The sequence below is a fragment of the Mytilus californianus genome, unplaced genomic scaffold, assembly GCF_021869535.1.
Source record: "Mytilus californianus isolate M0D057914Y unplaced genomic scaffold, xbMytCali1.0.p SCAF_8, whole genome shotgun sequence".
Classification (NCBI taxonomy): Eukaryota; Metazoa; Mollusca; class Bivalvia; order Mytilida; family Mytilidae; genus Mytilus; species Mytilus californianus.
Genome location: NW_026262734.1, coordinates 94,089,646 through 94,116,995, shown reverse-complemented (window position 1 = coordinate 94,116,995; position 27,350 = coordinate 94,089,646). Strand labels below are relative to the sequence as shown.

The following is a 27,350-nucleotide window of genomic DNA, read 5'->3' as shown; positions in this document are numbered from 1 at the left end:
ATTAGATTATGGATTCAATTAAAATTTGTTGACTGACTTATTATATCCAAATTACGGAAAATTGTGTCAATCCCGTCCTTGATTCGTGTTTCCACGAATTGTTTATGTTTCCTGTTTACAAAAAGCTAGGGAGTACCACATATTCTGCAGTACTAGTTCAGACGTTGCAGACATATACAAACTTCAACTGTAACCTAACAACGTAGCTATAGGTAAAATTAAAAGGTATAGTTGTCAAACTGGTCAAATGGGTTCGTCACGACGTCAGTCAAGTCGCATTTGGTAGGGTTCGATCCAGGGTTCCCCTAGGGTCAATTTTCTTTTTCGCCTCCTCTTTCGCCAAAACAATATATTTTTCGCCGAATAATATAAACATACTTTTTCGTTTAAAATTTTCCTTCTTTCTCACAAAAAAAAAACAGTTTGTCACATTGTTGTCTTAATTATTATCTCTATATCTATTTTTTAATCTTCATTGTTACTTTTATAATACATGTATATACAGTAGTGTTCGGTAATTCCGCCCGTCCGGTAAACCTGCCCACTCCCATTTACTTCCGTTATTGTCACTTCCGTGAATATTTCGTCAGCTTCTAATCATAGAAACTGTAATTATCCTCACTGCAAGTCAACTTTGAAAGAAAAATCCTTTATTACGAAAATATCTAGTGATATATATAATATAGTTCCTAAAGCTAACGATAATCATATTATTTCTTACAAAACTCATTTCTGACATTTGTAGACATAAGTGGTCTATTAATAAATCACCATTTTCCTTTCATAAATATGTGATAAACTGGCCCTCCATACATATTTACTGCATGTGGGGGGAGGGGGAAATTATTTAATTGACATTACAGAAATTAAACCAATTTTACCATATTTTGTAAAACAGCAAGAAAATATTAATGAGTACACTCAATTTCATTGTAATCCCTACATGCCCTACTAATCGGATATCGGCTAAACGTATATTTCGGCGATTGTAATATTATTTCAAAACACCAAACCCTTTCCTATATATGTTAAATGTCAATTTTATCGTGTAATCGAGTATCGGATATATAAGAATATATCCGCAAATCGGATAGGAATATACACGAAAATTCTGTCAAAACCATGTTCAATCAGATATTTTCATTGTTTTTCTGACACATGCAAAAGGAATTGATATTCCAAAAAGTTTTTTTTTCGTCAATTTTACCCAAGGTTGGCAAAAACTGGGGTTTTATGAGTATTGCCCAGCCCAGTGGGAAATACTGGGAAAACCCGGGTTTTTCTGGGCAATACTGTACTGTAATATGAAATAGTGGTTTTAATCTTTAAGAGGATTCAGTGATCAATTACAAAGTTTTATGCAAGACATAAAAATCTATGGACCGGTATATATTTATACAAGACATATATAATATTTTCTTTTATTAGCTCATTTCTATTATTCTTATTTTAAAGTGTGTAAATGTGAAAAAGTATTGGTCCAGCAACTCATAACTCTGCCAACCCTGATTTTTTCCATATTTGGTTAAATTTGATATAGTTAAAGATTTAATCATATAGCAAGTAGATATGTTTTGAAGAATTTGTTAAGTTTTCTGCCTGAGGTAAATGTCATATATAATATTTGGCTGAAGAATGTTGTACCAGATATGTACACAGTGGCGGATCCAGAAATTTTCATAAGGGGGGCCCATTGACTGCCTAAGAGGGAGCCCGCTCCAGTTATGTACATGTAGTGTATTTCTGTTGAAAATAGGTAAACAAAATAGTGTGATTATGTTGAAAATACAATGTACAACATATGTAAGTAAAAACAATGATACATGTAGTTTAATTGTTTCTATCGATTTTTTTTTTCAAAGGAGTTAGTCATGTTAGTGTCTGTTGAAAATAAGTAAAACAAATAATTTGTTTCTGTTACAAAATGATAAAATAGTTGCTAAATATAAAAGAAGGACATCTTTTTTTACAGAGTTCAGTTTTTATAATTAACCTTCAATAATATATTGTGGGATTTATCTAGGAATTTTAAAAGTTAAAATAAGACCAAAAGTAGTTCAGGCAAATCCACATTTATCACTTTAGAGAAATGTGTTAATTTAGTTTTGTTTTGATTTCATAGATTTGTGATCCTGAAATCACAACAACAAAAATTGTGATAAGTTGATTACATTTTGAAAAAGTTTGTGATATTACATGAATAGCATGGAAAAAAGTTTATGATTATAACAATAAAAATGGGATTTCATTTTTTATAATAAAATATTTATTTCTTAATTCATTTGGAAGTAGACCTCTGTAAAGCAGATGGCTCTTAATTCTAATCTATTATTAAATTCCATTATCACGATCAGTTTATAAATCTTTATTTGGTCAGCTTTGAATTCTGTTAAAAAATAATTAAAACTACTTGTTTCAATAAAAGCTTTTGTTTACAAATGCTCCAGAATGTTATTAAAATATTGATTAAAAACTATGAATTCTACCTGAAGTCATATATAATGATGTCACAATGGTAATATTGAGGTTTTTTCTAATTAATCCACTGAAATAAGCCCAATTCATATTGATTTTTGTAATAATTTCAATAATTTACTAAAAATAACATGTTGTGATTGCTTCCTTATTACTACACAATAAAACCAGTAATAAAAATGTACATTTAAACCTTGAGTAAATTGATACAATAATTTATGAAAATAGTAATAGAAAAAAATGTATTTATAACATCTTATTATGACCATTTTTCGTTAATTGACAAAATATACTGGTGTCACGGATATCTACTATAGTATATAATATTTTATCTACCATTTTTCACCAACCGGATGATTTACATGATTGGATTATAATAACTGTAAAACATCTTCTCATATACAATAATTATTGTAACAGAATAGTGGACATAGTGGACACTGACGTAAATGAGTTTACACTTGGTTATTATAGTGAATCTGATTACAATACGGGAGCAGCTGATCTCTGAAGGAAATAATTATGTGTGTTCTATAAAAAGGTACACAGTTTTAAAATAAACAATGTTATGGACACCGCCATCATCATGTGCGTTGTAATATAAGATGTTTTTCAGGAAGACAGAATGATTCATTGAATGAATGGAGAATGGGTTGTTCTCCGTCTCGTACATCTGAATCGGATGGCAGAAAGATTCACATTAACGGTATGAATTTGTTGTTGTTTATTATTTTTGTGTAGTTTTTCTATAATTAGGGACCAAACATCTTTGAACGGGGCATTTGATTTTTTCGATAAAATGTTTGATTCTTTTTCTTTTTTTTTTTGATTAAAAAAAATATATTTTCTATTGAAAGAACAATAACATAAACATGATGAGTGAAAACAATGTTTATTAAAAAAAAAATTTTTCTGTATGATATATATAGAAAAAAAATAATTGTTTGATTGTAGTTGAAAAAACAATTGCATTTTCAGAGAAAAAACTCATGCCCCCACAAGAGATGATTGATATATACATGTATATACCTGCCATATTTTTACACTGCATGAACTTAACCCTGAATTATGTAAGGCAAAATCAACATATAGTTCTATTGAATACCATGTGACACAGTATTTGATTGGCTTTAGATCACATATGCTGTCATGGCTTATACATGTGGACCGAGTCATTCGTAACAGAGGCCTGGTATCAATATTGTTCAATCACAGTCAGCATGTCCATGATATTTCAAATGTTTTATTTTGAACATTTATGAATAATGCATTAGATTATAATAGGTACTGACAGTTCTGTATTTCAAGACTTGCCCCCCCCCCCCCCCCCCCCCTTTTTTTTTATTTAACAGGCACAAATAAACACTTTACTGGCTCTGCTATCCGTATGCAGAAAACTGCATTTATCTCTTCAAATTAGGTACTGTTGTGCCAATAGGTCAGTACAGCTTAGTTGATGCTCTCTCAATATCAATGTCTTTTTTATGTACATTGTCATCAGAGCCCAGATCTCAGAAACTGTTTTTCATACAACCATATACATTGGGTCACTGCTTTAAGAGAGAAAGATATCAAACTCAGTGGCGGATCCAGAACTTTTCATAAGGGGGGGCCCTCTGACTGACCTAAGGGGGCCCCCCTCCAGTTATGCTTCAGTGATCAAGACCATGTTCAATTTTTTAAATAATAAATGACAAACAATTAGATAATGTGATACATGTATCTGTATTGTAACAATCATTTCCTATGATCAATTATTTAAATTGCATTGGGAAGCAGGATGATTCTATAATAATTGCATGATGATGTTTCCAATAATTGGGTCAATATTGCAGTAAATTGAACTTACCAGTAAATTTCATTTCCTTTTTAATTGCATCTCCAAAGCACAATCAGGGCCTCAATTTGCATAGTGGTCTACTGTCTAAGTTACATTGTAAGTTCATCTATAGTGTGTTCATTCAGTAACCCTGTCAACACCGAGGTTATGAGTTAGAACTCCGCTTAGGCAAGGTGTGTTTGACTCAGATCTTAGTTAACTAAGGATTGGCAGTTTTTCCTGTCGTAAGTTTTGGTTACATCCAGGTACTCGGGCTTTGTATACATTGATCCGCTAATAAAAACCAGCCGCCATGAAATAGCCAAGTGTGCTGAAAATGGAGTCAAACACCAACTATCAATCAATTAAAGAACATCTCATGATGATGCATGTCATGATGATAGGGAATAAAATATAAACAAAAAAGAGAACATATTTTAGCTTTTTACCTTTCAGTGTTTGAAAAAAAAATTAAACATTTAATAAATATAGAATAAAAATATTAAAAGGAAATTTTATTAATTAATTGCAAATTACAAATCATTTATTCACCTATTACATGTATTAAATTAAATGATATTCAATCATGGTTTTATATCCAATTGTCCTACACATTTAGGAGAAATATAGATTTTTACATTGGTGACAGTGGATTATCAGATTTATCCAATTAAGATAGTTAAATTTTAAAATTTTAAAGTTTGAGCCTCTGCGAGGATTTTAAAATTCGATAATTTAACTATCCAGATTGGATAAATTCAGATAATCCACCTAAATAACTATGTAAGAATCTATTTCTCTAATGATTATTAAATAAATCTTCATTTTTGATAAACCAAAATCCTTTTTCCTGATTTCTATTTCATACAACACTTACTAAATTGATGTGCAAAAACTTCATTTATGCATCTTTAAATCAACTGGAAGCAAACATTAATAAAAGACCACTTTTAAATTTTTAATCAAGAACATTGCATTTCATGAGATGCATATTCAGATGTAATAGTACACAACTTGAACAACAATTTTTGAAGGTCGAACTATTTCTGTGTAGTAAAAGTTTTTATATAGTTGTCAATTTCTGTAACACATGTTAGCACATTTGATTCATCCTGAGAGCTGATAAAGGTTATGACCTTTTAACTTAGAAAATCATCTACTGAGATCATCTGCAACCACACTTGATCATGTTGATTGATTTGGATTCAGAAATTGTTTAATTTCCAATTTGAAAGAATTAGAGAATATGTAGCCTAAAATCAAAGTAAGTTTAATTCTGACCTTATTTTGCATTTCATTTACCAAATAGCAGATAGCTTTTTAGGTTCGTATTCAATTACAGTATTGCCAGGTGCAGATTCAGGCGGGGGCGTGGTGGGCGTGCTCCCCCCTAAAATTTGCAAAGAATGGGTTGTCCTCAGCCTCATAAAGAATATTTCGATAATTTTACCTCAAAATAATTTAAGTTTTGGTTTATTGACTTTAAATGGTTTTATACATTACATGTTAAAATATATATCCATTTCAATTTCAACATTTGTATTAGACTGAATTACATAGAGTGAAGGACACATATCTCTGTGTCAACAGTTTATTTATACAAAGCTGTCACATCTATTAAAGGGATACCACTAAAAAAGTTTTTTTGGCCTACATTTATTTATTTGGCCTTCATATTTTTTTGGCCTCATTGTTTTAGTTATCTTGTGACCAACAGTTTGTTTCAGGGTGTAGGTAATCATTTATCATTGACTTACTTTTTCAGGCTTAAACATCAGCTAGAACTAATCTAGAAAATTTTTGTGACAAATACTCATGATTGTGACTTGGTTTGACAACACACTTATGTTTCTTACATTTACGGCCCGCCAAAAAAGTGATTCACCCTAATGACCTACATCGCTTGCTTCACTTACTTTGGTAAAATTATTTTAGGAGATTTTTCAGCTCGTACATGCTAACCTTGTGGCTTACACCAATGAGGCATTAGAGGGATTCATTTTTTTACATTTTGTGTATACCACAGGTTCATTTTCGATTTTTTAGCTAATTTTATAATGTTATTTACCACTACAGTTCTCTTGAGATTGTATTGGGATGGTATATTCAGTAACATTTGGGTCTCAGTGACCTTAATTTCATAGAACAGAGACGTAATTTAAGTTTTATGGCAGTGAATTTTTCAGGAATCTTCATTTCTTGGCTACTATATATAAAGGTTAACAGTATCAGTTATTTTTGTTAAAAAAGTTTGTTTTTCATTGTAGGAAATGCATGATTCCAGTGAAGATTGATGTTGTATGTTGGTTATCTCCCCTGATATGATACAGATTACCTTTATCTTGATGTTGTGTTATGTGTGCTAGAACTTTCATTATATAATGTTAGACAATAATATTTTACAGAAAGGAAATTATGAACACAATGTAATATATGTATATTCACACTTTGAGTAGGTAGATGTAGATCTGTTAAGGGACATAACTCTCAGACAGGGGATGTATCTCTTAAAAATAATCGTAAAGTTTTTGGCAACCTCTCCGTAATATATTTTAAGCTTCTAAGTAACTCAGATGATTTTAATTCTGTGTCACATAAATTCTTTAAAAAAACATTTATAAAACTTATTTTATTACAAAGTCATAATACTCATTTAAAGAGTTATTTCCCTTTAGTCAGCTCTACCCCCTTTCAAAGAAGTTATTTGTAATAAAGAAAATAAAAGTCTGCTTTTTATTGAGTGTGTAAGTAAACTAAACCCTTGCCTTCAAAGTTGGTTATATTTTAGTATACAAAATATGTTTCCAGCGTTATATACTTTTGAGTGTTACTTGAATGCAGCTAATCTGGTCAAGAAAATATTTCTCAGATATATTTATAGCCAATAAAAACCTTGCAAACTGTGTACCCAAATACAAATGTAATTAGATCTAATGTGTACATTTGATATTGTTAAACACAACATATGTGTGCATGTTATTTTTTCTATTGTTTAAATAAAGGTGCATTGATAGAATGACAAAATGTGAAAAAATTCAAACAAGAAACCAATAGCCTGATTTATTGTTAGAGATGAAGATGCTTCTGCTTTTAATTGCCTTTTTTCTGTTTTTCTATATTGTCAATTGGCCTATACAAGATGCATTGATATGACAACATGACCTTTTGACCTTTGGATATTGATTTTCAATATGTTGTCTCCTAATGAATTTGTGTCACAGGTTTTTATCAGAATGGAAATTCCTTGCATGAGCTCTAGGTAAATGGTCCTTTGTGGCCTGTTGCAAGGCTTTTGTAGCATTGATTTTGTGATTTTTATTTTAATATTTGATGCTTTGCCACTGGGGTGTATGTTAGAATTTAGAAATTAGCTTGGATCTAGGTGTCATATGAATCATTAAAGGTATTGATAATGTCCTTAAGTCCAAATTGGAATATTTAATTTCACAGAAAGTTAGCTTTGTTACTAAATTCTTTCTTTGATTTGAACATGAAACTATATATGGTGTCTTGGTGAACCAACACCTGAAGTAGTGATCCTGTGGTAGGGTAAATTGAGTGTGGATAACTAAAGGTATTCACTGTTTTTTCTTTCACCAAGGTAATAGATAAAACTTCATTAAAGGACATTAAAGTTGTTGTCTTTAGTGTTGTTTAATTTATTAGAACATATGCCTGTCCAGTAGTGGTTGCTTTAAAGGGGCATTAGCTATGAGATATAGAAAAAATAAGATATGATTTTTTTTTGTTCAATCTTTAATGAAAGTGAAATAGTGAAATGATAATTCGTTTTTAGCAGCCAGTTTGATTCAATTTTGTCAAAATAAGCAAAGAAACATCGCTGATGAATTATTCACTTGCAAGTGAATAATTTGACCTCATTGAATCCGTATTCATGTGACCTTCAATTTAACCCGTTAGCTAGAGTTGGGTTACACATTAATTGGGCGTGTTCAGTTATTAAAAGGAAAAGAATGTCAACATTGAAAGTGAAACAAGGGTAAACCATTTGATTGACTGATTCGATCCACAAAAACTCATTCTTATACAGGTAAACATGATGATTAATATATATTTGTAACCTATAATATGAAATCAAACAGACCTAGAAAAATCCAATTGCACGAGTTCGCTATCTATTTATATCTATATTTATGTTTACATTTGATTATATGACCGTCGGCAGTCTTCGAAGGTCAACTCAATGGTTAATTAGATGGCATCTAGACTAAAATACACTCGAAATGCTGATGCATATTATCGATCCAAATTATTATGCATTGTAAATTGGTTTTTTTAGACTTTTTATAACTTGGATATACGTTTTAATATGTTATAATTTAATTTTGGATGTAACGCATCTTCTGATTGGCTGACGTTGTTTTGTTTATCAGCTCATAGACATAATTTTGTCATGTGACCGTAACGTCATCAACGTTTTTTAATGGTTTACTCCGGTTTAAAATGGAATTTAGAATTAAATTATAAGAAATGACTGTAATATTTTTTCTGTCTATTCGAAATAACATAAAAAATGTGGTGCACACTTTAAAATAACTCGCTACGCGGGTTATTCAGTGTGCACCATATTTTTGATGTTATTTCTTTATAGACAGAAAAAATATTACAGTCATTCCTTAGATAAATCAAATATGAGAATTTGAGTCAAATCGGTGAACATGAATTTGACAGATAATGCCCCTTTAAAGATATTGTATAAATATTATTTCCTTGATTTAAGGCAATAGCACCACATTTCTGGAAATAAGGATTGAAAATGAAAATTTTTTATCAATCTGCTTTCACATATTCAATAGTTGTATGAATTCTTATCATGAAATATGATGGTGAAACTTATTATAATATGCACTTTAATTAATTACTTTTGATTAAAGTGATGGTAATTAATTAATTAGTTAAGACAAAAATTGCAGTTGTAATTTGATTAAATAGTAATGTTGCAGTTGCAATTGTTGATGCTTGCTAATCATCTATTTGACATCCCATATTAATCTAGGGAATGAATAAACATATTTACACTTTTGGTATTAGCTGAATTTTGTCTCCGAGTGACCTTAGATCTGCTCAGAATAACCTTCTGACGTCAAGCAACAATCACTTTTTAATTGTGACGTCAAATGTTTTTAATTGTGATGTCAAATTTTACGGGAACTTGTTTGAATTACGGTCTATATTAAACAATCTCAAATATCAAGTACGATAAAAAAAAAAGTAATTTCCAGTCTATACTGGCAAACTTAAGAAAAAATCTTTCCTAATGATTGATGCAACAATTAGTCATTATGGTCCCAATTGGACAAATAAATTAAAGTGGCAGGTTAAACCAGGTTTTACAGCATAACATTCATAGTAACAATCTATTCTTGCTATTGATACTACTTAAGCATGTTAAGTCTGCTCTTAACTAATTGATTAAATTGCACATACAATTGCAACTTTTGTCTTTAAATTCCAATAATTAACATTACAAAGGTTGAATGATACCCTTGATCAAGAAAATTTACTGAAAAGAAAAAATGTAGCCGCTGTTATAAATTTTCCTTTTTTTTTATTTTACAGTTATAGAGCCAACAAGTATCACCTATATTAATGACAATGAGGAACACAGGAAAACAGGAAGTATAAAGTCACTCAGCCTTAGACCAGAGTCTCGTAAACATGGCGTCCAATCTACCGTCAAAGATTCAGTGTGATGTTATGATCAGTTTTAATTCAAAAGATTTGAAATTTACACAGAAAATTGCAGGTATTATTATTTTTTTCTCACCTTGACAAAGTCCAAAAGCGAGACTTCAAATGGACTTAAGTATATTGTTTTGGCGGCAGCATCAACAATTTGTTAAAGTTTGTGATTAGTTTAGTTTAAGGGGAACCACTAGTTGTTGGTCAATGCTATTTGATATACACTTGAATCAGTCTTGGCACATCTCATTTCCGTGTAGATTATTTGGCCCTGCCCTCTCAGTTATTGTTCAAATTGCAACATATAACTGGTCTCAATGTTAATCAATTTATTTTTGTCGAGCCTGCAACATTTTGTGGCAGAAGCAAGACAGCAATCCTACATGCTGTCCGCGGAGTCAATATTTATCTTCAGTCTGTGGTTTTAGACATTAATTATTTTGTCAAACCTTTATAGAACTTTATTATGAAACTTTGACAGAAGCCTGTTATGATTAAGCAAAATTAAAAAAAAAAGTTTTTAAATTTTTTTCAGTATTTTATGACTTAGTTTTTTTGCAGTTAGCGTTTACAGACAGTACAAGTGAAATTTCCTTGACATGGTAAACTTGTAAACCTTCATGGATTGTTCTATAAGGAGATGTGGTATGATTGCCAATGAGACAACTATCCACCAGAGTTTAAATGAAGTGGATGTAAGCAAATGTAGGCCACCATACGGCCTTCAACAATGAGAATAAAATTCATACTGTATAGTCAGCAATAAAAAGCCCTACATGAAAATGGGAAACAATTCATACCAGAAAACTAACAGCCTAATGTATAACAAAACAGTTTATGAAAAACAAATATGACAGACATGAACCAACAAAAACCACTAAATATTGTGGCTCATGACTTGAAGCAGGCATATAAAGAATTAGGTGGGTTTAAACATGTTTGTGAGTTCTCATCTCTCCCCCTAACAAGGTTATGACACATTTAATATAGGGATTAATACTTTTAATGAAGACTTGAGTAGGCTGGTGCCAAATATACTATGTATAAATGTATTTTGTCATATTTAGTCTTTCAAAACTGGCTATTTTATTCAATTTTGTGTTCATTGTTACATACCGATATATTTTTCATTTAGAGAAAATAGAAGAGCAGGGTTGGACAGTGTGGTACACAAGACCAGAAATTGATCCTGTAGAAGCACTTAGCAAGAAAGGGGAGGCAATCCTCAGTTGTAAGGTAAAAAGTATTTGTAAGACAAAATAGAAAGAAAGAGTCTAAATCTTATGTAAAAAAATGTCATTAGTTCTAAGTAATAATTTATCAAAGTAATTATTGTAAGTTATACATGTCAGTAGAAAGCTCTTCACTTAAGGAATACACAATTGTTAGGTTCTAGTATGAGGGTCTGGATGGGGTTTACATAGTTCTGAAAAGAGAAAAATGATGTAAAAAAGAGGCAGAGGATACCAAGGGACATACCAAACTCTGCAGTTAAGATCTAGATAAACTGATAAAACTATATAGCAAAACAGAAAGTGTCTGTAAACTTTTAAATGGACGACATAAACTTGACCACTTGGAATATACAAAAGAGACAAGGACGTTACTCAGGCTGTTGATTTTTATTTTATGACTTGTTTAACATTTTGTCATGCCTGGCATTTTAATGCTTATTGTGTGTATATATATATGAGGTATGAGTTTACCCCCCAAGGGTGACTGGGTACTACAAATATGGTCATTTTTTTGTTTGTCATCGACTTATGTGTTTGAAACTTAGAATATCCCTTTGGCTTTGGTATCTTCAACCTCTCTTTTTCCCCTCTTGTTTACATGTATTTCCAGCCTCTAGTAAATGAATTAGGTCTGAAACTGTTTTTGATCTGAACAGATCTTAAAAGACTGAACAATAAATTATTTAAGTCATTTTTAATTTTTCAGTCAGTTTTCAGTTTTCCCTATCCCATTGCAGGAAATTCAGTACTATTCAGACAATTCGCTTGCAGTCAATTAAGATCTGTTCAGTACTTGTTATTTACCTGTACAGATAAAAATGATACTTAATTTTACTAAGTCTCTTGTGGAGAGTTGTCTCATTGGCACTCATACCACATCTTCTTTTTTATACAAATTGTCGTACTCGTCAACAGAGCTGGATTTTGCGCAGTTGATAAATCTGAAAATTTACTGAAAGACTTAACATGACTGAATAATTTATTCTTCATACTTTTCAGATGATGCAAATATCAAAATGACTGTTTAAAATTAATTTCATTTACTAGTGAGACATTTTGAGTAATTTTGGATTTTGAACTATTTTAGATGTTTGTAATGATAATAAGCAAGGATTCCTGCAAGGATTCACAGTTTGCGGACGAGCTTGCTTTGGCCTACATCTCTTATTCTACAATATATCCTGTCAGTCTAGAGAAGTTCAGAGATATCAGCCCTTTACTGGAAGGAGGAATGTATGTTTACAATCTGATTAAAATACATATCCTGTCTTGGAACTTTTCTTACAAGGATCTAACAACACTCCGTTTTTCTTTCTGTTCTGTTAATTATTACATCAGCAAATGAAATGTCAGCCTTCAAACTTTTGAACATGTTGAAGGTGGGCATTAATGAGACAAAACTGGAGGATCCAGAACGGTCTTTAAAACAGAAAGTAGAACAGTGCGTTGTCAGATCCTTGTGAGCAAGACTAGAACACAGGATCAGTATTTTAATGACATTAGTATGTTTATTATTATTTTAAAGAAGGTTCATATATAATACAGTGGGGGTGGGGCTTTGTGACCGAGTGATCTAAGTAGTCCAACTACTGTATCACTTGCATGTCAACACTGAGGTTGTGAGTTTGAACCCCTCATGTGGCGGTACTCCAATCTTGATTGACTAGGATCGTCAGTTTTCTTGCCAAAGGTCATGGTTCTCTCCGGGCACTCCAGCTTCCTCCACCAATAAAAACTGACTGCCAAGAAATAGCCAATAGTGCTGAAAGTGTTGTTACACATCAATCAATCAGTATATAAATACAGAACACAAAAAGGTGGTTCAGATTAAAAAGCAACTCTTTGTGGTGATTTTTCACAGTGAACACTGGTGGTTGGGGTTGATTCAATCAGAAATATCTTTTTGCATACTGTGAATTTATTATAATTCTAGCTATACCAATTTGAATTCATGGATTTTGTGGATAAGATAGGTGAACCATGAATTTAAATGTTCAATGAATAATTTTTTTTTTATAATAAGCTTGTATGCATACTTTGGCAAAACCAGGAAATAAAAAATCCTGGAATATAACTTTTTTCTCAATCCACGAAAATTGGTACTAACAAAAATTAATGAATCCACTGTATTCCATAGTACTGTAAATTCAGAAATTATTGCGAGGTTTTTATTATTGCGAATAATGCAACTGGGTGAGTATAGCAATAATAAGAACTCGCATTCTGATGTTTGATAATATATCTGTATGCAGATTTTCCGACAATCGCAATAATTAATCTCGCATTTTTGTCCTTTTTTAAAAAATTCGCAATAATAAATGCACGCAATAATTTCTGAATTTACAGTATACAATAGAAGTGAACATCAGATTATCTCCCCTAAAATCACTAGGATTCTCTCTGTTTCACAGTTATACACCCAAAATTAGCAAGAGTGATTTTTTACCGATACTGTGGATTCATTATTATTTGTGGGAAAGAAGAATAAAGGTTATATAGGCATATATGCAGATTTTGGCAAAACCACGAAATCAAATATCTATAAAAATACAATTTTTTCTTTATTCACAAAAATTGCTACCCATGAAAATAAATTATTCCACAGTACACCATGTTTGTACTGCAGGATTCTTTACATTTCTTATGCTCATGATGCTTATCTTTGTTAAGCACTTTTATTTTGATTTTTGAAAGGTCATGCATCATTTGCCAAAATTGTTTCACATTCTACAAAATGTTAAAGGTCATAGAAATACAGATGAATTAAAGGGGATGCAGGATATAGGTCAATAATACAGCAAACCAACAACAATAAATAAAAGACATACAGATTGTTGTCCCTAGGTCTTTAACGATAGTTCTCTCATTGGCTATCATACTTCATCATACCCTTAGTTTTTGTCGAGCCTGCGACTTTTGTCGCAGAAAGCTCGACATAGGGATAGTGATCCGGCGGCGGCGGCGGCGTTAGCTAACTTCTTAAAAGCTTTATATTTTAGAGGGTGGAAGACCTGGATGCTTCATACTTTGTATATGGATGCCTCATGTTACGAAGTTTCCATCAGTCACATGTCCAATGTCCTTGACCTCATTTTCATGGTTCAGTGACTACTTGAAAAAAAAGTTAAGATTTTTTGTAATGTAAGATTCTCTCTTATTATAAGTAATAGGATAACTATATTTGGTATGTGCGTACCTTGCAAGGTCCTCATGCCCGTCAGACAGTTTTCACTTGACCTCGACCTCATTTCATGGATCAGTGAACAAGGTTAAGTTTTGGTGGTCAAGTCCATATCTCAGATACTATAAGCAATAGGTCTAGTATATTCTATGTATGGAAGGACTGTAAGGTGTACATGTCCAACTGGCAGGTGTCATCTGACCTTGACCTCATTTTCATGGTTCAGTGGTTATAGTTAAGTTTTTGTGTTTTGGTCTGTTTTTCTTATACTGTATGCCATAGGTCTACTATATTTGGTGTATGGAATGATTGTAAGGTGTACATGTCTAGCGGGCAGGTGTCATTTGACCTTGACCTCATTTTCATGGTTCAGTGGTCAAAGTTAAGTTTTTGAGTTTTGGTCTTTTTTTCTAATACTATGTGCAATAGTTCAACTTTATTTGGTATGTGCGTACCTTGCAAGGTCCTCATGCCCGTCAGACAGTTTTCACTTGACCTCGACCTCATTTCATGGATCAATGAACAAGGTTAAGTTTTGGTGGTCAAGTCCATATCTCAGATACTATAAGCAATAGGTCTAGTATATTCGGTGTATGGAAGGACTGTAAGGTGTACATGTCCAACTGGCAGGTGTCATCTGACCTTGACCTCATTTTCATGGTTCAGTGGTTATAGTTAAGTTTTTGTGTTTTGGTCTGTTTTTCTTATACTGTATGCAATAGTTCAACTATATTTGGTGTATGGAAATATTTTATGATCTATTTGGCAGTCACGCACAGGTTTTATTTGATCTTGACCTCATTTTCAAGGTTCATTGCTCAGTGTTAAGTTTTTGTGTTTTGGTCTGTTTTTCTTAAACTATAAGCAATAGGTCAACTCTATTTGTTGTATGGAAGAATTGTTAGCTGTACATGCCTGCCTAGCATGGTTCATCTGACCTTGACCTCATTTTCATGGTTCATTGGTCAATGTTTAGTTTACTTGGTTAATGTTAAGTTTATGTGACAGTTGTAATAAAGCTTTATATTTAGGACTATCAACATAATATCAATGATTAGTAAAGAAGGCGAGACATTTCAGCGTGTGCACTCTTGTATATTATTATTATCAATTGGTCATTCAGTTAGTTTACTTTGACCACTTATGCTAAGACATTTAGCCTTCATCCTACCTGGTCAAGTTTCTTTTAAAAACATTTCATGCACGCTACAATCAAGACAATCAGTATGCTGTGGATTCATTTATTTACATGGTTACTAATTTTCAATGGATTGAGGAAAATTGTATATTCGTGGATATTTAAGTTTTTGGGTTTTCCAATGATTTTATATGAGAGGGTCTAGATGGGGTTTACAGAATAGAGAATTAAGGGCAAAAAGTGCAGGATAAAGGGCCAAACAAATAAAGAATAGGGGAAAATGGATAAAAAAAATAAAGAATAGAGAATAATGGGGTTCTAGTATATAAAATTAGAGAATAATGGGCCTAAAATATAAAGAATAGAGAAAAATGGGCTAGAAATTAAAAAATATAGAAATGAAGGACCCCCATCCACACCCTCATATAAGCCTATAGAAAATTGATACTTCATTGAACATTTGAATTCGTGGTGTTCCTCTAATCACGAAGTCCACAAGAATTGATACCGCACTAATAATAATGAATCCATGACAAAACATATATATTACAATTAAGATAACCTACATATAGCACTCGAGGATGAGCAAACAGAAATCAATCAATAAATGAAATAGTTTTTCTTTAACCAATATTTTGTAATTTTACAGGAAGCTTATGCTCGCCAGGATTAATTGGACATTTTTCTTCAAGCCTGAAATATATGAAACCAGCTTGCAGAGTTTGCTAGCTTCAATGTCCGATAATATGTCAAATCTGCAGCCACAACTTGACCCGCAATATGTTTCTGAATCGGGTGATATTAATTTTCATGGAATGAACGTCAGTATAAATTTCGATACAACTGATGAGAATAATTACGATGAGGATGATATGGGTGGGGAAGATGATGAGGGCATGACGGAACATCGCAGACCAATCAGACCGCTTCAAACTAGACAAACAGGACTGAAGTACGATTTCTGGGACAGGAATTTCGACAATAAAAGTGAGGTTCCATGGGTGGAATTCAAAAAAAAATTTGAAATGGACTACCATGACAAAATTGTAAAACAATACTCTGAGGATCGATTTAAGTTTTTTGTTAATTTGATTTACAAAGATATATTTGATTTGCAAAAAACAGTGAAAAAGAGTCAATATGACGCTTTCTGCGAAGGAAACCCAGATGCCGATATGCATAGATTTTACAATCGTCTCCAAGCATATGCCACAGGATACCATGCCATGGTTGAAGTATTCAATATGTCAAGTTCACTACGACTCACAACTATACAAAATCTTGGTAAATCTTTTGTGTTAATTAAAAAATTACATGGGCATCTAGATAATATTAAAATTTCTTCATACTTTGCTAAATTATAACAGAAAAGGTATGATCAAGCCACTTTTTTGGCCCCTGGAATTTAAACATATAAAAGTAGGATAAATCTTCCAAATAACATCTTTCAGATGTTGATAAGACATTAGTCTGTCAACTATCGTATTGGCATTAGGGCTTCTTATATTTAGTGCAAAACAGCAAAGTATGCCTACAAAAATAAACTCATTTTAAGATCTTGTCATTCATATTTAGACATTATCAAGAGCTTTACCCCAAAAATATATTTTGCTTCGTATTTTACAAAGATGTTAATGTATGTAAAAGATTTGTTGTGATAAAGCTCTTGCTCATATATTTATATTAACCAAAAAGTGTTTCTGATATGGCCATTTTAGGTCAAATACAGAAATTTCAAATGTTTATGCTGTCATCTTGACATCACAAGTGACCTTTTTGCACTAAATCTTCCAGATTAAAGCAACTTTTTCATTTATCTGTAAAATTTTTGAAACTTTTGAAAGGGGCCAAATGATGACTTCTATCATACCTCTATTTAAGGAATGACTGTAATATTTTTTCTGTCTATGAAGAAATAACATCAAAAATGTGGTGTACACTGAATAACTTTAAAAGTGTGCACCACATTTTTTAGGTTATTTCGAATAGACAGAAAAAATATTACAGTCATTCCTTATAATTTAATTCTAAAAAGGAGTAAATCATGATAAAAACGTTGATGACGTCACGGTCACATGACAAAATTACGTCTATGAGCTAATAGACAAAACACTGTCAGCCAATCAGAAGACGTGTTACATCCAAAATTAAATTATTGTGGAATCATGGCAAAAAATGTGAGATTAATTATTGGGATTTCAACGAATGGCTGCTCTTCTCCATGTCATTTGGTGTCTTTTGGATAGTTACCGCATCTCCTTATATTGTTTTTAAAGAAATGTTTTTCAGAAACTGTAAAATATCTAGTAAATAATAAGAAAAATGTACGTTAATATATTACCTGGTACCAGCTGAATATTGAGACTTTTAATTCAATTATTTTATTTCTAGAATTGATAAAAAAACCCAGCATGCTTTTGAAATAAATCATTTGAATAAAAAAGAATACCTCCATGAATTTGATTTAAAAAGGGAGATAACTCTAAGTTTCCTTTTATTTTCAAGTGATTTATGTGTGAATTAAGACAAGGAAGTTATGACCATTCTTTTGTAGACTGTAAAGTTTAGAAAGCTATTACTGTATTTTATATTCATATTTTTAAAAATCTATGATTTACCTCAAATAAAATATTCAGAATTTAACAACCTTAGTATTGAATATTTTTGAAATTGTTGGTACAAGGTACTGTACATTCAGAAATTGTTGGTACAAGGTACTGTACATTCAGAAATTGTTGGTACAAGGTACTGTACATTTAGAAATTGTTGGTACAAGGTACTGTACATACAGAAATTGTTGGTACAAGGTACTGTACATTCAGAAATTGTTGGTACAAGGTACTGTACATACAGAAATTGTTGGTACAAGGTACTGTACATTCAGTAATTGTTGGTACAAGGTACTGTACATACAGAAATTGTTGGTACAAGGTACTGTACATTCAGAAGTTGTTGGTACAAGGTACTGTACATTCAGAAATTGTTGGTACAAGGTACTGTACATTCAGAAATTTTTGTGTGAAATCATTTTTGCGATTGTTGAACAATGGAAAAATTATGAGATTTATTATTGTGTGACTCAAAGAAATGCTGCTTCTAGATTAATAATGATATCAAAACTTTAAAGACAGTTTTTATTTTTGTGAAACCTATTCTGTAGCAATTTTTGCACCAATAAAAACATCGTTAAACTTTCTTAATTTACTGTACAATACATTTTTCGATGCTTTTTGTTCTGTTTCATTTTTCAAATTGGTTTTATTTTAACTTTTTTATTTTTCAGGAAATTTCTCATTTCCCGCTGTTGTGCAAGGTTTATCAAAGATGTTAAAAGATGCTGATCCAAATATCAGGGCTGTGGCAACCATTGCTTTGGCTAAATCAGGTAAACACGGTAGTGTAGAAATGTTGATTCTTTTATGTTCATGCATACCAATGTTTGTGGATTGAGGAAAACTTGCATTTTTGTAGATATATGATTTTGTGGTTTTGCCAAAGTCTGCATATATTCCTTTATAACATTGTAATTTGTTGATCATTTAATTTGTGGTTCCCATATACCAACTAAATCCCTGAAAATTGTTATTCATCAAAAATACAAAAAAAAAACCTGTAAGCCAATTTATTTTCGCGGATACTTTATTTCGCATTTAGCCCTTCAAGCCCATTTCGCGGCGATTTAATTTCACGATTTTCAAATTTGATTGATATACTTAAATAAGGAAAGATCCACGTTTTACATATTCACGTTAAATTGGTGTTATTTTTCTACTCGCGAAATTCGTGAAAATAAATCGCTCGCGAAAATTAGTTGGTTTACAGTATTGGTTCCACAGTATTGCAGAAATAATTTTTCTTTATCATTTAGGAAGAATTGACATGTGCTTGTCCCAAGTCATGATTCTTGCAGTGGTTGTCTTAAGCTTTAGTATACTGTTATATCTTTGATTTTATGGAAATGATTTTTGATGGCAGAAAATATAGATTTTATCACAACTTATCTAAGTTAGATGTTGACACATGGTATACACGCTTGTCTTGTGTGTATTTAGTTTTCCAGGGTTTGGCAATACCCTCAGAAATAAGATACAGTAATACAGGGTTTCCAGAAAATCAATAATCGGCTGTCAGATTTCATTTTATAGATATATGACCAATTAATAAAGGTGTTGATTGTATTGTTTAATGAAATGGTGTTTTTAAACGGCGTCACATGTCACATTATGACATAAAGGATTTATTTACAACTTTGATAGAAATAATTGTTTTGAAGTGGTTACTTCACAATCGATGCACGTGTTTGAAGCATAGTTTTACGTTTCGTTTTTTTCTTTTAGCGATGGTCCGAAAAACCCAAACTATTGTTATGACGAAAAATGTTTAAAAGCAAGAAAAATCTCTGACTTTAACTTTTATCCTTAACTTTGATAGAATTAATTGATTTGTTTTGGCGACGCACGTGTTTGAAAAATAGTTTTACGTCTCGACTTTTTCTTTTTGCGATGGTCTGGAAAAGAAAACTGTTGTTATGAAGAAATATATTCAAAAGTAAGAAAAATCTTTGACTTTAGTCTTTATCCTTCAACTAGACGGGAAGTATCCGATAAACCTATTGTAGATGAATCCTGTGTTCCCAGAAGTCAAAAATGACGATTTAATGATCTATATTGTAAAATTTTACAGTATCTTTCCAAGTGTAAATGTTTAGTGTTTATTTATTACAATGTAGATTAAAAAAAGATTTGAAGAATTATCTTGGACAACAATGTGGCAAACTGAATTTTTTTTTAGAAAAGACGGAATATTTCAAACAAAAATATGATTACGTTAGTTGGCGAAAAAAATTGAAAGTGGCGAAAAAGAAAATTGGACAAACTATGCAATAAGATTCATAATAGAAAAGAAAGGATATGGGGTATCAGTCCATGACACAAAATCTGTACATGCACAGAAAAAAACACAAAAAGCAAAGAAACAGCGCTTTTATTGCTGTTCTTCATCTCAAAGCTCATATAAGCTTATTTTGACACTGAAAATTTAAGATCTACTTTCAGTTTCATAGTACTATTTCTAAATATACACATTATATACAGATAGACATGGAGTAATTTTCATTTATAGGAGAGAATCTTGTTATTAATGATATAGGACCTTAAAGACATATGAATAAAAAAAATGAAAATGTTAGAAAGAATAATCCTTAATCGTACATGTATGTGTACTGCTGTGAAATTTTTCTCTTTTTAAGCCACATTGTATGCTATAAGTCTCCAATTATAGTTTTTATTTAAATGTTATCAACTTCTTTAACTTTGGTTGTGCTTGTATTGCAAATATATAAATTTGACCATCTATTATTATAGCAAAAAACAAGAAAGCTACTGTTGACCGTATAATGGGTATGTTAGATGACGAGGACAGACTCGTGAGGGAGAGTGCCTGCCTTGCTTTGGGATTCCTCAAACCTGGAACAAAAGCTGAAGAAGTAGTGGCTGATAAATGGTGGGATAAATTTTAATTTAATTTAATTTTTTTAATTGACATCTAAATGCATATATACGTTAAGCACTTTTCTATAACAAGGTCAAGTTTAAGTCGGACACATTGTATACTCAGACATACTCGATTGTTGGAGATCCTGTGAAGTGGTTTATTTTTGTGTAGATTAAATTTCACGATAAAGATAGGTTTGGAGATGATGTAGTATGAGTGTTAAGATATCCTTACTAGATCATAGTGATGAATTAAGCAAGGCTCAAAGAAATTAAAATTGTTTAGAAAGCCATTTTTTTTAAAGTCTAGTGGTCAGTATAAGAAGTTGAATTTGACTGATTTAATAAGGCATGTGTGCAAACTTCCAACATGGCAACAAATGGGAAGTAACTCTTGCTCAAATTGAGTCAATTGAAAAGTTATCTATTATAGTACCAAGCCTTTTTGAGATGTTTTCATGTCCCTGACTCTTATTTCCTTTATAGAAAAAAGTGGTTGACCTGTACCCACGAAACCCACGAAAATTGGTATCCAACGAATAATAATGAATCCACAGTACTATGTTGACTTGTACATGTCTTTTGATTTTTGTAGCCTTGTGTTTCTGTCTCAGATCATAGTACAAAATGTATGAACCTTTTTTTTCTTCCAAAAAAGAAGATAAAAGGAGGATTGAGTGCTACTTTAACCCTGCTCAATGACTTTATTTATTTATTTGCATGTCTGGGTATGATTGTCCTTGTTGTATAAGTTATGGTTAACATGGCACTCACCAATGAAATTTGTCTTTACATACAAAATTGGAATTACTGATTAATACTGGATCTAAATTTTTTTGGTCTGATTTTATTTTGTTGTGAAAAAAATAAGAAAGATGCTTAGGGAGCAATTAAAAACCATGAGGTAAAAAAAAAAATAGAACCATGGCCTAGAGAAAGAAAAAGTCCACACAACAATACACAGAAAAGGAAGCATTGAGCAGCATAAACCCTTTTGAAAACCTGGTATGAAATCAGGTGCTCCTAAGGGTCAACAGTGTCTGATGAATCAGTTATTTGTCTAAAAAAATCATCTGTTTTGAAATTATTTTACACCTTGTCTTAATTTTATATATAAAATAAAAATCTACCGTTTGTTTTTTTGTCTATTTCTTTCTGTAGTCAATATGCATTGTTTATGGTTTAACTTAGGGCTGTTCCAGAATAAAAAATATAAGGGTCATGTGAGGCACCTTTTTTGAGACCCTGGCCACTTATAAAATTAAAAAAAAATCATTTTTCTAATAACTCCTACAAAAGTTTAAGGAAAATGGAACCACCCATATTTAATTAATTTGAATGCCTTCCATCTCCCACACAATAAATTTTGAAACAGCCCTTATTTCGAAGGAAAAATTTGTGACAAAAAGAAAAAAGTTGATGGCTTTGTATAGTACGAGTGTTTTGTGTTTTTTTTTTTTAAATAAATATGAGTCAAATTAAAAAAAATTAATACATCATTAAACTTGAAAACTCTGTTTAGGTTTCTCTTCAAATGATTATTCAGTTTTACTTTTTCACGGAATATGAATGAACAAACTTAAAAGAGTCTTATTAAATTTCATAAAAGAGAGTTTCAATGTGACGTATAGTTGCTTACATCCATGTCATTTGTTCTCTGATGAAGAGCTGTCTCATTGGCAATCATACCACATTTCTTCTTTATTTTTACACATATTTAAAGCATGGTTAAGAATAATCACTCTCCTTATATTGAGAAATTAAGGTTTTATAACAATTATATAATTAAGCATAGATTATATGAGGTAAAAATAATTTTTTGACCTGAAAAAATCTTCCAAAATTGATAACATATTAAAGGGGACAAGAGGGGGGGGGGGGGGTAAGAAAACAGGTGTATTTTATTGTTTTCATGCCATTTCAAAAGTATTGTAAATTTTGGTTTGCAGGTGTAATACCACCATTGATTTTCCCCTATTAGTCATTGTTAAATTTGCACTTTTCAAAAAATTGTGCAGAATTTATCTTTGTTTCAAATAAAGAAATACTTGGCATGAGTAAAGTTTTATCCTGTCCAGTACTATAGAAAAAATTTCACATAACATTTCATTGCATATAAGAAAATAACCATCACTGGAAGTTAACCAATCAAATTTTCCCCCTTTTTTAACCTGTGTACAAGCTTTAGTAACCATGTAACCTCAAGTTTCCAAAATATTCTATTGAAACCCCAAATAAAGAAATAATGGTGCTTTGAAATACCCAAGATATATGTTTATGACTCAGAAATGTTTTACTGCAATGAAATGTAGGATCAATTACCTACAACTGTCAAATTCAAGGGAATATTTTTTTTCGACCTATTTTCGTATGCAACCGGATGTGACGTACTATGATTTGGTGGTATTACACCTAAAGAAGACTTTTTTGTTGAATAAACTGAATGTGACTTTTTTCCTTTGTAATACTGGTTATTTCAAGCATTCCTGTCAAGTTTTGTCATAATCAGTTCAATAGTTTGAGAAAAATCTAGTATAATGTAAGACGACATCTACAGCGATTCGAGCAAAATTTCTTCGAAAAATTCAAACCAAGCCGCATCATGATAGAATATAGTGTGGACCAATAAATGATCAAATATTTATCTCATCTGCCTACAAACAGTTGAATATGATACAAAAGATGACTTTAGGATGATAAATACTACTAATGGACCTCTTATTCTTCCTTATAAAGTCTCTTTTGGTCCATTTATACCTCTCATTTCCTCAAAATTTCTACTTTTTAAGCCAATAAATAAACATTTTGGGGTAACTTTCACTCATTTATGATAGGAATGTTATTATAAATGATTAATTGAAGTATTCAAGCTGCTTGAACTATCCGTATAAAAGTTTACTGTCTCCAAGGAGGTTTCAATAAGTCCTTGCGTAAAACTTAAATTTACGCCGCGTTCCAGAGAGGGACATAAAAAACTTCTCTTTTGGTGAATAATTTGTTGTTACTGCTTTAAAAATAATTTCATTTACTTGAAACTATATATTTATTAAAGTATTTCTTAGGAAAAATTTTCTAGTATAGCAGAATATAAGAAATAAGGAGAAAAAGCTCCCCAAGACTCTAAGTATGGCTTGTTCTGTCAACTAATATTCATGGTAAAGTCCTATTTCAAGGAAATTTTCTCATAAAATGTATTTTGGAGACTCAATCCACTCAGAATATTTCATTATTTGTAATATTTCACTTAAATAGCAAGAAATTTTAACACATGAGAGTACTCACAAGGTCAAAGGTGCATGTACAGCTTCCCATATTAGGTGTAATACCACCATTGATTTTCCCCTATTAGTCATTGTTAAATTTGCACTTTTCAAAAAATTGTGCAGAATTTATCTTTGTTTCAAATAAAGAAATACTTGGCATGAGTAAAGTTTTATCCTGTCCAGTACTATAGAAAAAATTTCACATAACATTTCATTGCATATAAGAAAATAACCATCACTGGAAGTTAACCAATCAAATTTTCCCCCTTTTTTAACCTGTGTACAAGCTTTAGTAACCATGTAACCTCAAGTTTCCAAAATATTCTATTGAAACCCCAAATAAAGAAATAATGGTGCTTTGAAATACCCAAGATATATGTTTATGACTCAGAAATGTTTTACTGCAATGAAATGTAGGATCAATTACCTACAACTGTCAAATTCAAGGGAATATTTTTTTTCGACCTATTTTCGTATGCAACCGGATGTGACGTACTATGATTTGGTGGTATTACACCTAAAGTTATATCTAGTTTAATTATCTCCACTTGAATTTGTGTAATGGTTATCTCCCCTAGAATAAAATTTGCTAAATGTGTAATTTAGATATATTTCAACTATATATAAAAAGTTCCTAAGCAAATATTTTTCTAAGAAATTGATTGCAAATTTTTTGTTTTATCTTTAGTTTGTACATTTTCAATTTATATAATATCATAAAACAAGCAACAAGTCTCAAGCCTTTATCATACAATTTTCTACTTGTTGCTTATTATTGTTGAAACAAATTTATTAATAACAGAATATTTATAATTTTAACAGGAGGAATGACCCTATAAAGCATGTGAGAGAAGCAGCAGAAGTTGCTTTGAAGAGAATGGGCGGCGACCATGCCGCCAAATGTATGCAGGTTACCAAGGTGTTGGCATCAGAAATGGAGTTCCTCAAACATTCAGAATCATAGAAACAAGATTGCCATGGTGATGAAACATATCAAACAATTTATATTTGTTGAATTTTTTTAAGCAGATTTATTAGGTCATGATGTTATATTAGAACAAAATAGAGTAGTTTGATTTGGTTGAAGACTCGCCACTATATCAGCCTTTTTTTGCTGAGGCGGTGTAAAGCAATCACCAATCTATCAATTTGGTTGAAGATATATTGAGATTAAGAATTATTATCTTTTATTGTAAGTATTTACCAGTGGTTTTTTTTGTCAAATTTTGCTGCATTGTAAAATAAATAGAGAATATCATATGGCTTTATCAATATCACATCTGTATCAATCCGAGACACCAATATAATCCCAAGAGCTCTGCTCGAGGGATTAGAGGGATTATATTGGTCGAGGGTTGATACGGTGTGTGATATTGAAAATTAAAGCCATATCATATACACTTTATTATATATATATATATACCTCACGTAGATGTTTTTTATGTGACATGACGTCATACAGATAAGGAGGTTTGAAATGACGTCATACAGATTATAGGTTTGACATGATGTCATACAGATTAGGGGTTTGATAAAGCCTTTGCAACAGTGACTGCAATTGGTGACGTGACGTCATACAGATTAAAGGTGTGATAAAGCCTACGCAACCTTGTTGATATCGATATCATCACAGGTGGCTGATTTAGCACGCTTGCCAATGATTGTATTACATATACAATTTATCTGTATTTACTACTAAGTATATAATAAATATTCTTATTATACCTTACATGTATTATAAATAATTCTATTGGGTAACACGTTATCACATGACATGGAATAATTCAGTTAATTTTCATTGAATTGCAAGGAAGTAGGAATAACCCTAAAAATTTACACCAGTGGTGAATAACCTATTTAGTTTCTTGATTTGTACATGAGTTATCTCCCATAAAAATGATGTCATAGACGTAAGTAAGCAAAATGGCAACGTTCACGTTACAGGAAGCCCATCAAGTGACAAGGAAACAAGGCTTTGCAAATGCATCTAGTGCTGAGGATATCTCCTATAAACGGTCCTTTTCAGGGCCATTAATATTTTACAAAAAGATTCTACCTTTGTTGTACATACGAAAAATTTTAAGACATAAATTCATTTTCAAACTTTAACTTGTGTTTGTTACGATATAGTATTAGGTAAGTAAAACAACCTTTTTGTGTTGACAATTTTCGATATTCACCTTTTCTACGGGCCATAATTGTATATTATTATACCTTACATATATTTCAAACAATTCTATTGGGTAAAACGTTATCACGTGACATGGAATAATTCAGTTAATTTTCATTCAATTGCAAGGAAGAACGAATAACCCTAAAAATGTACACCAGCGTTGAATAACCCTATTATTCACCGGCGAATAACCTTTTTAGTTTGTTGATTTGTACTCATGAAAATGATGTCACAGACGTAAATAAACAAAATGGCAACGTTCAAGTTACAGGAAGCCCATTGATCGAGAGAAGAGGAAATAAGGCTTTTGACGTGCATCTTGTGCCGATGATATCTCTAATAACGGTTCTTTTCAGAGCCATCAATATTTTACAAAAAGAATCTACCTTTGTTGTACATACGAGAATTCTAAGACACAAATTACATGTATTTTTGAACGTCAACTTGTGTTTGTTACTGACTCAAGTAAGGGTAAGTGCTTTTACAATGATTCAAAATGCCCTTCCACTGTTAGTTCGGTATAATAAAACAATTGTGGCCCCTTAGAAGCGATGAATATCCAAAATTGTCAACCCTTAAAAGTTATTTCACTTCGGGCTGCGCCCTCAGTAAAATAACCTTCTCGTGTTGACAATTTTGGATATTCACCTTTTCAACGGGCCATAATTGTATATTAATGCAGCAATATGATAAATTTCTTAATAGTAGATCTTGTATTTCCCTTGTGAGTAAAATGATTTAATTAGAGAATATCTAATAATATATTTAATTTTCTTCAGTACAAGGCTAAAACTCTCTCTCAGCTCTTTTTTTATGACAGTCTTAAATAGTGTCACACAAAATGAAAATAGTGTTTACTTGAAAAAATCTG

The 27,350-nt window shown here is 31.5% G+C and overlaps 1 protein-coding gene and 1 long non-coding RNA gene across 7 annotated transcripts; one reads left to right on the top strand and one right to left on the bottom strand.

The window, feature by feature from the left end:
• Nucleotides 1–112: 112 nt before the first annotated feature.
• On the top strand, nucleotides 113–27,109 carry LOC127713101 (uncharacterized). Of its 6 annotated transcripts, none has more exons than XM_052219734.1 (10): nucleotides 113–212; nucleotides 3,092–3,181; nucleotides 6,562–6,592; nucleotides 9,875–10,061; nucleotides 11,133–11,233; nucleotides 12,320–12,465; nucleotides 16,201–16,835; nucleotides 18,835–18,936; nucleotides 20,915–21,053; nucleotides 25,129–27,109. In XM_052219734.1, exons 4-10 carry the CDS (start codon nucleotides 9,974–9,976, stop codon nucleotides 25,268–25,270), a joined length of 1,353 nt encoding a protein of 450 aa, XP_052075694.1. In that variant the 5' UTR covers nucleotides 113–212; nucleotides 3,092–3,181; nucleotides 6,562–6,592; nucleotides 9,875–9,973; the 3' UTR covers nucleotides 25,271–27,109. The 6 variants fall into 6 exon arrangements, with proteins under 6 accessions (XP_052075694.1, XP_052075692.1, XP_052075689.1 ...); XM_052219732.1 differs by having other exon boundaries at nucleotides 6,562–6,677; XM_052219729.1 differs by having other exon boundaries at nucleotides 6,562–6,720.
• LOC127713114 (uncharacterized) lies at nucleotides 26,445–27,350 on the bottom strand. Its single transcript, XR_007987459.1, has 2 exons — nucleotides 27,128–27,350; nucleotides 26,445–26,486 (listed from the first exon to the last, which is right to left on the bottom strand). It is a non-coding gene; the product is annotated as an uncharacterized LOC127713114 (long non-coding RNA).